Raw genomic sequence first — 12,158 nt, forward strand, 5'->3', positions numbered from 1 at the left:
TGTATAAATCAGCCTCAAAGATGTTTCTCAACAGCAGCATAGTTCCTTTAGTTCTCTGACACAACTTTCTGCATACAGCAGGCCTCCAAAGTGGATGAACAGAGACAGGTGCCATAGGAGGAGATGGAGAGAACAGGTGTTCAGGCTATGTAATACCTACCTGGGCATGATGCTAATGAAAGCATATGGAAAAGAAAAATGAAGGGAAGAGAGAAAGAAAATAAATAGGGAAGATGGTTACAAATGAAAAACACATGTTTTTAAATCAAATTGTTTCATGCGTAAGATTACATGAGTCTAGACTACTAATACTATCTTGCTTTTCTGAATTTCCTGAAAAACCAAAGTCATTATAACACAATGGAAATCACATTAAAAGGAAATGCAAAACAACTGAAGCAGTCACTGTAAAAAGCCTTAAAATCCGTAACCTGAAAGTGAGAGAAAATGAGACCATGGAGTTGAGATGTCCTCCTTTCATTATTTCCCCCTTCAGGATTTTGCTGCATTTCAGTAAAATTTTCCTTGGTACAGGATTTGAGCTAAGTTTCATACAATACAAAATAAAGCATATCAGTGACATGTAAGCAAGAATCCACTGAAATCCACTGAAGGCATTTAAAAGATAAAATATTCTAAATTTGAGCTTAACTTTAACTGTCTTAACACTTGCCTGCACAATCATTTCTACACAACATCTTAAAACCTACAAATCTCCCAAACTTTGTTACCATTGAAAGAATAAAAGGTTTGGGTTTTAAGCATTCCGATGTAGTTCATAAACTTCCTCTGAGAGTTAAAAAGCCACACAATCACTTTGTTTTTAGTGGACTCGCTGTCTAAAAACCAGCAGAAACTCCAGGCTTGCAGGACCTGAATGATGGAATTTACACATGCTGTGAGGCAAACCAAACTGTTTCCTGACATCTTTTGTTCCAGAAGCAATTCCCAGCCTACTCAAGTAAACAGATCAGATCTGACTGGTTCCGCTGAGCTTCAGAAAAGCTGCCAAAGTAACGACCAAGACTGGAAAATGAGGTAGCTTTAAAATCCTGCTGCCAAGATTTCAAAGTTTTTTCTTTTATTCCCTTTCGTGTACCCCAGTTCAAAAGGCAGTGAGCCTAGAGACAGTCCTGATGACACTCAGGAATGCCTGGGTGGCTATTCTGAACTAGAACTGTGGGGGTTAATCTGCCACCTTGAGCCTACCCTGATGCTCACTAATGCAGGCTTTCCTTTTGGGAAGCGAACTCCGTATTATTTGTGGACTATAACGACATTCCCAAAAAAACAAATAAACAAACAAACAAAAAAAAATTAAATCAAAGCTTCAGGCTTTATTCTACAAAGACATCTAGGCTAAAGTTGAACTTGTTAGATATAAGCAAATCAGTACATTGTCTGGACTAAACACACTAATGTTCCTATTTTATTATTATTACTATAGTTGGAGTATATAGTAGAAGAGAGTATATAGTAGAAGGACAACTCTTCTCTTTGCTGGTAATTGGACCATGAGGAGCCAGAAAGAGGAGATGTGCTTGCAGACAATACACACACTGCCAGTCCAGTGCAGAGTGACCAAGTCCATTGCTCCTCTCCAGATATCTCGAGCCAGCCAACCATTCCAAAAAGTCAGCTCACCTGGTGCTCAAAGCCCCTGTCCACCCATCCCCTGACTTGTGGCAGCAGGAGATGAGGGTGACCACACCTTCCTCCTGGATAGTGGTGACTGCTACACCGACACACCGAGTAAACAAATGCTGACCAGTGCACCCCAAGCAGAGAGAACCCACCAAGGGATTTCACACACTTAGAGCAGAACAAGTGCACAAGTACCATGAGAAAAGTGATTTATCTGGGCAAATACCTGTCCGAGCGTCCTCCTTCCAAGCTGTACCTCAGGTAGTTCATTCCATCTAAGAACTGGCTGCTTGGCAAAGAGTCATCTCCCAGCTCCCGGAGGTCTTCTGGCCTAAGGTACTCCCCCCCATCTCCTGTCATTGTGTCATCACCTGCAAATCAATCACACAAGGGATAAGCACACACAGGAGTTGGATTCCATTGGCACCTCAGGACCTAACAGCTGCATGGGCACAATGAAGAGGAAGGCATTTTGAACTCAGCAAACACTGCAGACCACAAGCAATTAATTTATTTAATCAAACTGGCACATGAAGCAAGATATGTCAAAAATAAAAATTAAAATCACAGTGATTAATCAGTTAGATTTCATACATTTTTTTGCTGTTGCACTCGTTGGCAAGGAGCACATTTCTTTCCTATACTCTAAGGCGTGGTCTGCCTGTTCATTAATCCATTTCAGCTTCCTGGACACAGCTCTGCTGTAGCCCAGCTTGACAGTTGATAGTTAAACATCACCACTTATTTGACTGTAATCTCCATTTTCAGATGAAAACATGGTTTCTGTGGCCTTATGCCTTACAGTTGCAAAGGTTAATTTAAACTCTCTACTATCCAAACCATACATCATACAAGGCTCTGTCACCCATATTCCAACATCTTTCTGTGATCAGCAACAAAATTGATACTTCTAGAACATGGCAACATACAGAAACTAGAAATAAGCTTACTTGCATAGATGGGAATGATCATAAGTTGTAATGAATCCCAGCCTAAATGATCATTTGTTATCTGACACAATAACCTTTATGCACACACTCTGAATAATGAAACTGAATCCTATTTTTTAGGTCCAGAATTCTGTTCCCCAGGAAATTCTGCCTATATGAAGTCACAGTTTGCTTTTCCCCAGCAGACTAACAAAACAGATACCATTGCCAAGCAACATGTAGATGTTTCCTTTCATTCCCACTTGCAAGACACTTCCTCACCACGGTTTCTGCCTGGACATTTCAGTCATTTTCCTGCTTGGATATCACTGCAGTGTGAGCCTGCCAGAGGCTTGGTGGGACCCACACAAGATGACCCCAGGCCACCAAGAGCTTCAAGCTTTCTCATTTTCAAGGCTGTGTGGGCAAACTGAAGCTCATCTTGATGCTTGTTTTCACAAAGCAAATCAAGCTTTTTTTTTTTTTCTAACTTGACACTTCAGCTAAGAAAGAAATAATTTATTATCTGTCATCTAAAACTAAGCCAACTTTGGGGAGGGTAAGATTTTTATACATACACAATTATTATATGTAAAAATCAGTCTTGAATCTTTTCAGTATAACAAAAAAATCTCTTGAAAATTCCATCTGCCCACATTAAGAGGGAGAAACTGGGCACAGTTTCACAGAAAACAATAAAATGCATTTAATCATTTCATGTTTCCTGTCTTCTGACAGATGATGCCTCCTGTTTCCTGGGAATGTCACATTAAAAAGCACAGGGCTCAGTGAAAACTTGGAAGATACTGAGGTTATGCTGTTAATCAAGCAGTAAAAGGAATTTCAAATTATATTTCGAATAAACTAGATAATTATAATCATGCCAGACATTCCATTTATAATAGAAACAAAAGCAAAATCTTGACCGCTTTCATCACACCCACAACCTTTTAAAAAAAACCAAAGAAATCCAAAGTCTACTCTGATTTCAGCTTTGGCCTCTCATCTGAGAGTTGTCAGCAGCAGGGCTAAATCAGTGTTTGATGTGATGGGACATTTGCAAACAGTAACCAGACCACGCAGAGATATCTCGCAATAGCAGGCGAGGACTGGGGGAACTGCCCACAGCCCCTGTGCCCTCCCATCTTCCCTTCCTGAGATGAATGCCTCCAACACGCAGTGCCTCCTAGCATATGGAGAGGAAAAAAATAGCTATTTCACTCTAAATGACTGCGTGTTCAGCTGACCAAGGGCTTCCTGACACAGCAGATCCCACCAGATGGTCGCTTTGTGGCGATACAGGAACTGCCCTTTTTCATCATGCCAGAAACAATCCGTCTGCCATCTCATTCCCCATCAAATTAGTGCCAGGAACATTCCCACCACTTACTAACCACTTTGTGACAAATATAACCTTTGACATTGATGTTGCATGGTTTGCTGTGGCCATATATGAATGGGCAAAATTGTAAAATACGACTGCTGTACAAGAATTGCTCTGAAATTTTTTCTCACAAAACATAGAGAAAATTTTAAAATAAAATACTAAAGGAAAGGGCGCAGGGTCAAACTGCCAAAAATTGCTTTTAATAGGCATTTTTAAAGCCAGATACAGTTATATGAGTTGGCCAAAATTATTGCTTTCTCTGCAGCATGCAGCTAAGTCTAAAGCTCACCACAGAAGCGCTGCAGATGGAGAAAGGACAACTACAGGAAAATAAAGGCAATGACAGTTTTTATGGAATATATATTCTCTAACTGCATCCCCTGACACTTGGTTGGGACACTTCCACTTCCCTAAGTCAAGCTTCTGTTTATTGGCCCACACCAGAAGCTTCCCTGGATTACAGCTTGGCTAATGCTTTAACGTGGTTTATTTGTAGCCAGCCAGGAAAGTGGGGTTTCATGCGTGGTTTCAGATATTGATACATGACTCAAAATGAATCACCGTGTCAGCAGTTGGGAGCTCAGGGCAGCACTCACAGAATGGCAGAAGGTGAAGCAAATCTCAAAAAAAAAAGTCCATTTCTATTCTCAAGGACCTCTGAGGAGGGAGAGACACCCGGACTTTGTTTTCTTGCATATTAACCCATTGCAAAAAGAATTCCAGTACTTGATAGGTGGTTACTGTGGTATTTAGGAAGTTGCTATGTTTGATCTACGCAATAAACAATAAAGTAACAAACCACCCCTACACCCCTAAGCTGCAGAAGCTTTACTTCTGTAAATGAGCATCCTTTGGTTACATTTTACACTACTGGATACAAACTGCTTTACTTAGAGGGTGAATTAACTCAGTCGTACAATTCTAAACGTATTGTGTTTTAATGTGCTGCAACAGCAACATGAGTTGATTAAGAACAATTCCTGGCTGCAACTTTAACTTACAGGTTTAATTCAGGAAAATAAGTTTACCCACTAATTCAGATGCTTCTTCAGGAGGAATTATGGACGTATACAACAGCAGTGGATTCTGCCCAGACTTAGCTGCTCATTTCTCACAGTAATGCAGAGAGGCCATGTGTGGGGGCACTCAGGAAATTCATGGTTGTATTTAAGCACTGAGGGAGTTTTTCCTTCTAATCAGAAACCTGATGCAGCCAGCTATAAGATCAGCTGTGAACTGCTTCCTGGAATCCAAGGTCACTATAAGGCAGTAGTTCACAGACATGACACCCTGCCCATGAACTCTTGGCACACAACAACTTTCATTTATCCCTTCTCTGCAATTGCAGTGCCAGCACTAATTACAGTTTGATGTGAGTCAACTTTATTGGTTGCCTTCTCAGGCCACGCTGCTCATAATACCAGTGTTTCACCCTCTACTTCAGCCTTCCTATTCCCTTCTGCCTGCAAAAGTTATCTGGCTGGAAAATAACTCATCAGGACAACCAAAGAGATAGATTTTCAGACAGATCAGTTCTCTGGGCTGGGTCACCACATGGTGAAAAGTTTGTGATGCCAGAATGGAGGATGTGGGGTAGTGTAGTTAGAGCTTGACAACTTCTGCAGCAGCCAGAACTTGGTCTCAAGCAGACAGTGAAACTACAAGGTTTGAAAATTAACTGGCAATGAGGAGACTCTAAAAGAAACAAAAGAGCACTCTGGAACATGCTGTTTCACTGGCTGTATTCTCTCTCTACAGCCCTACTGCACTATCTCCCATGGCAGTGTCAAAGATAAACCACTGTTGCTTTGTGATGCAATTATGTCGAGACAGACATGATTGGCATCATCAGCAGTCCTTCATTAAAAACTTTGCATGCCTTCTCTCAGGCAACTCTGACTCCTTCCCTCATAAACAGCTTTACACAGCACTGACTCCTTTTCTTACGGGCAGCTCCACACAGCACTGACTCCTTCTCTACACAAGTTTCCTTCTTCCTTCTGCATGACTGGCTAAACCCCCAGCTGTCCCTTACCCTGTCTGTCCCTCAAACATGTTCTTACCTTATCTATCCCTCGCCTCCTCACAGGACAGCCAGTGATGAACTGGCTGATGGCATCACTCAGGAGCTCCAGCTGCAACTGTAATTCAACTTGTGGCCAGCTAGCCCACTCTCTTATAAAACCCAGCCTCACTGGGCAGGCCAAGCTGCTCCTACTCCTCAGTAATCAGTACAGCTGTAATTCATTGGGAAAGATTGCAACCTGCACTGTCTTTTCAACCTGTCTTCCTACAGGTTTCTGGGGCTCTTCTGTCACAAAAAATAAGGGCATGGAATAAAAAGAGAGGAGCATATGAATATAGGGGAAAATAAGAAAGAATCAAGCTCCTGCCTTTTCTAGATTTTCCTGTGTGTCTACACACACAGACCCAGCCCTAACAAAAATATGTGCTTGTGCTTAACTTCACTAATTCTGTAGACATCACTAAAATACATTTCACAGGACGCTTTGCAGTAATTTCCCTTTACTGCTCTAAGGATCCCTCTGGTGATCAGCCAAGGCAGATAACATGATAAAAATGTACAGGGTTTTCAGTTCAACTTTATCCACACCGAGCACTTCTGCTGGCAGGGCTACATGTTGCACAAAGCACATCAGAGCTCTGCCTGTGGGAGTCTGTAGCGCAATCCCCATGAACAGGGATTAAATGGCTTTTAAAATAAAAAGTATTATGTGATTCTGTTCAAAACCAAGATTTGATTTTGCAGGTAACAAAAAAAGTAGAGAATTCTGAATAACAATTCAGTGGATAAACACCAAAACACCACAAGAAAATTGAAGAATCAGTGGGACTCTCAGTCCACTAAAGATATTTTAAAATAGGCTTACACAGAGCAGGACTTTCCATACCAAGCTGAGCTATCTGATAGATATTTGTCTTTCATTTTATACTGCTAAGACTGAATGTTAACTTTGTTTTCAGAATAGGAACACCATATTAACAACATGACAACATACAATTATGGAATATAACTATCTTCCAAGCAAAATGCAAAATACTTTTCATCCATGATGAACATGCTACACAATGGGGCCTGAAATACTTTGCTCAAGTACTCTTGTGTTCAACTTGATAATTATAGAAATACAGCTGGCAGGTTTTATTGCATATTAAATATAAATATCAATATCAATATCAATATTTGTTGTATTATAGAAATACAGCAGCACATCAATTTATTTCAGAACATATCGTGCCACCTGACAGAACACAGCATCATAGAAACCTTACTGCTAGCTTTTTATGAAGCTACACCACCACTAAAAGGTTCCTTCTCTCTATTAAACAAGTTCTGCAGCCTTCCTGTCCCCAGCTATTTTAAGTTACTGTGACAAGCACATCCACGACAGGAGTTCTTGCAGTGAATGTTAATTCAAAGCACGGGAGAGCATTAGTCATGCAGGACAGCCCCTTTAAGTTCTGCCAACACACTCAAGATATAGGTAATAAATCTGAGATTTTCTGGCTTCCCTTCTTCCCCCCACCTTTCCGGAAATACGCACTCAGCCACACTTCAAAAGTAACAGAGAGGAGCAGTGTTAGATACCCAAATTATGCAAACATGTGTTGCTTGAACACAAAAAAAAAAAAAGCCCAAACAAAAAGAGAAAGTCTGTGGGTCTTACTCCACGAACTCCTGCTAACAGCACCCGTGCCACTATATGCTTCCCCATCACTGAAGGGTTCCTCATCAGAGTGTTTAAAGGCTGTACAACACAAAAATTGGTTTGAGAAAAAGGAACACCCTGGATTAACCCTGTAGAAACAGGAAGGTCTGCTAGGCTTTGTGGATTTAAAGATGATTCAATGGTAGATCAAAAGAAGTGGGAGAAAAATAAACAAGGTGAATATAAGGCAATAAGCAATTTAAAGGCAATTTAACATAATAATTACACAAGCAGTTGAATGCTTCTCAATCAGAGACAAGTAATTTCACTGGTCATGATGCAGCAGAAAATAATTGACTTTGAGTCACACTTGTTTGCTTTTGCATTTTAAAACAAAAAGTTGCATCTAGAGCCTAAGCACAGCATTTTCTCAAGAGTGTAACTCATTTATCAGCATAAATCCCATTTCTAAAAGCAATACAAGCACTTGTAATTAATAAATGCCATTAACTTTGTGCACCATTTAGACCACAAGTGCATCTGTGTCCTTTGTAAAAGAAAAATACCAACCCTGAAACCTGAGTTTCCAAATTCCCAGGACTTGCTGGAAACTACTCACTCTATAAATTATTTCTGTGAAATAATGACAACCACCATAAAATGGTACACATAGGATTTTGTAACGTGAACACTGCAGAGTGCAAAAAGGAACACAGAATATCCTTCCAAATGTGTTTAGATTTATTAATACTGCTGTGACTAAAATTTCTAAGAAGTCACTAGCAGACTCTCAGAAAATGATGGGTTTAGTCCATTTCTGCAATTCAGAGCTGTATAAAAGTGTGATATTTTATCACACATCCCCCAAAAGGTCAGAGAAATTTCCTTGGGAGGTATCTAAGTGGTGCAACACATCTGTCTGTACATGCAAAGGCCTCTGAAACCCAAACTTAAGCACCAAACTTAGCAGCATGTTGTTACTTTTTATGGTACCATGTGTATCCTTGAGCTCCCCTGTGCCAAACACTCCCCCATGGGACTGCTCTCCTCACCCTCCACCTAATGCATCTTCTCACACAAATGTTTCCAAACTGGCAAAATTCCTGGATATTTGTATCTGATACCGGTGGCACAGATCCAAAAAATTTACTGCTCGGGTTCCCCTTTATGGGAGGGTCAAAGCCAGATTTGGGACAGTCCTACAGTGAAATTTTAAAGCCTGGATTTGGGAAATGGTCTCATTTGCCAATTTGATTCAGATAAGCTTTTTCCGGGAAAGATGTATGCGTCCAGGATTTCGTTTTGCTTCAAAATTTGGCATCTGTTTACAAATACCATAATGATTATATCATGAAAAAAAAAAAAGTTCATCACAAGCACAACAAAATGAAGATGTCAGAGTACTCAAGCAGCTTCTTGAGCCAAAGTAACAGGTTACATAGGTGATATGGAAGAGGAATTTAGCAAAGTCTCTCACCTTCTTCATCTGACACATCCAAGACCTCAGTCATTGTCTCAGGTACATTTAGCTTGTGCTTCTCTGTTACAGTCTGAAAAGACAAAATCATCAGTCAGAGGAGCAAAGTTTGCAGCAGGGAATTTTAAGAGAGAGCAATGGGATGTGCTGAGGCATTTCATAACGTGTTTCCCCTTCCCCTTTCTGTTTCATCTTTATTCCAGAAGCTCCTATTCTCAGCACTGCATAAGGTAACATTTCTTCTGGCAGAAAAGTACAAAAACATAAGATAATCAGCTGGGCAGGGGAAAAAAAATTATTTATAAATGGTGCACGTAGAACAATTCAGCTCTTTGTTTCCAAGATGATTTTAAAACTAATTCGGTAATGTCTACAGAAGAGCTTCAGAAAGTTCTATGGGGCATATGGAAATTATTAAATTGTAAAGCATTTGGAAATGAAGTTATGAATGATGTGAAATTCCTAAACTAAAAAAAGATGTGAAGGATTTACACAGCCCACTTGAAACATTTCTCCCCCCTCTCAAGAAAGAGGGGGCTACAGTGCATATTAATTATATACTTTTCAAAAATCATGTATATTCCCCCTAAGCATGTGCACATCAGAGGAAAAAAAAATGTTTGAAGAATCTGAAACATCTTGTGCACCTAAAAGCTCAAAATATTGTGAATCAAGGCAAGTATGGACAGAGGCATCGTGGGAAGATTCTGGTTAAACATGAAAGCACAGAGCAGGAAAACACTGGAAATCTGTTGTTTTCTGGGTTTTTTAAAAATATAATTTTATCTTCGTAAATTACTTCTGGGAGGAAACAGATGATGTCCAGGGATGCTGAATCACGAACGGGGATATCCTTTTAGCATCCAGATTCAGGCTGGAAAAGGAGATGAAGAATGCAATAAGAGAAACTGTAGGAAGCAGAAGATGTGAAAAAGTTGCCTGGAGGGAGCTCCTCAGTGTGTTATGACAAAGGGGACAGAATGCCAAGGGCTTATAAAGGAGCAGCGATCAGAAGTGCCTTGGTCACAATCAAAATGTACCCATTTCCCTGGCTCCTCCCAGCCGAGCTGGGGAGCTGCAGAGGGCCCTTAAGGATGTGTGGGAGCACAGGTGTGCCTCAGGCATGGAGAGCAGTGCCAGGAGGCCACGTGCCCCCCTGAGAAACCCCCTGTGAGGTAGTGCTTGCTCCCTGCTGCAGACACCACCTATCGTGCATACATTAAAGGTACACGCGAAGGAGAGGAAGCCTAACTAAATCAGCCACACCCCGAGTCCCTTATGCAATTTTCTTATGGGAAAATGCCCACTGATATCAAGCAGTGAAGTCAATAGAAGCTTTTGTTGCACAAAACTTACTAGTTATTTCCTGTCCCTGTTATGTACTTCTCTAACAAACTGACAAAGCCAGCGTTCTTGCCAGTACTGTAAAATACTGCACTTTCATAAATAACTACATTACCAACCATGTAATTACTTTGGAAATTAGTTTTAAAAGTCTGCTTTACGTTTCTGAAATCTATTTAACTCTGACAGCAGTTCCACTTTACCCTCCTGAGGTATAGGGAAAGAATTATGTCCTTTGCCTCAACTGGCAATTCCAATTAGGCTCCTAAATTCACACTTCCCCATGAGTAAAAACAACTAATTATTTCTGTTGCAGCAGAACACATGTTGGGAGTTGCAAATTCGAGTTTGTATTCACCGAATGCCCCACCAGCACCACCAGCAGCAGCACTGACTTTTTCCCCATATTCCCATGGCTTTCCTGGGATAGAAATGTCAGGCAGCAGAGGGGTGACAAGGCCAGCGATGACAGATGGGGAGGTGCTATCGTTCAGGTGGCACTGACTTTGTCTCTTCAACACCAGAGTTAACAGGTAGGTTGAGCAATCAGCTAAGTTCAAGCACAAGCTGCAGGTAGAGAGGATCACTGTCTACTTTTCTATCACCCAGGTAACCAAGGATTATGGACCACTGTATCCATGTATTCATTACAACAGTCCAGTCTCTAAGGCTTGCAGACACTATTATCTATTTACAGGGAAGCAAGGATGCTTTATTGACTTCCTGGCTTTCCCATCAGTAAGAAAAAAATTACTTCATAATTTAACAATGGAACAAAGATTGGAAAAGAGATTTAAAAGAGTGTGTGCCCACATGCACATTACAGAAGAAAGAAATCTTCAATGCCATCTTTGGAACATTGAACTCAGGAAGAATCATTAATTCTACATTAACTCTAAACCCAACAACTTCCGTTAGGAATTACTGTTTTTAAAGGAACTTCTAGTGTGATATTAGATTTTTTTAAATTGACAGGCACATCAAATACTCTCAAAATTTAAAATCCCTATCTAGTCCCATGAATGGCCCACATGGAAAATTGCTCAAGTGCGTATTTCTTGAACTCCCTAAGTTTAGTGCCACTGAGAATTCTATGATGGAGTTCAGGTAATATTTCTGTAATTTGAGCCTTTCACAGTAAGGCCAGATTTTCACTGGGTGGCATAGAATAATTCCCATATCTAATTCAGGTATGCACACCCATATGTTTTCAGCAATGACTTAGTCACAGCAGCATACTGCAAACAACCTGAAAGCTCCTCATATATTCATGCGTCCACAGGAAGACTAGGCTTGTTTGTATAAATGGCCCCCAACTTAACCACTAAAAGTCCAGTTTATTCTCATTTCCTATTGCCCTGTAATCTTTCAGTAAAAAAGTGCACTTTATTCTCCCTACTGATACGTATTCATGTGGCTCCACTAGTAACAGCACTAATGCAAGTAAGAGGAAGATTTGTTCCAAGTTAGAGCAAAGAAAGGCTTTGGCACTGGAGACCTTTTCCTCATCTCAAGTGGCAGTGACTTGCATATCAATCACGCGCGGGGTTGCGTAACATCCTCGGTGCCGTGCTCAGCCCAGCCCCAGACAATGAGGTAGCTATGGTGACAGCACCTTCTCTCGGGGGCGCAGCGCTGTGCTCGAGTCGGGCAACACCAACCTCACCATCTGGAGAACCTGAGCGCACGGAGCACCTGCTACTTAG

The 12,158-nt window shown here is 40.9% G+C and overlaps 1 protein-coding gene across 1 annotated transcript in view; it reads right to left on the minus strand.

Moving 5' to 3' along the window:
- Nucleotides 1–12,158, minus strand: part of ANK2 (ankyrin 2) — a 179,390-nt gene that overhangs the window by 45,245 nt on the left and 121,987 nt on the right. The window contains exons 23-25 of the mRNA XM_062493159.1: nt 9,109–9,181; nt 1,871–2,015; nt 161–172 (exon numbers count right to left, since the gene is read on the minus strand). Coding sequence (XP_062349143.1) covers nt 161–172; nt 1,871–2,015; nt 9,109–9,181 — 230 coding nt within the window. The remainder of the gene's footprint in view (nt 1–160; nt 173–1,870; nt 2,016–9,108; nt 9,182–12,158) is intronic.

Source organism: Cinclus cinclus, chromosome 5 (assembly GCF_963662255.1).
Source record: "Cinclus cinclus chromosome 5, bCinCin1.1, whole genome shotgun sequence".
Lineage (NCBI taxonomy): Eukaryota > Metazoa > Chordata > Aves > Passeriformes > Cinclidae > Cinclus > Cinclus cinclus.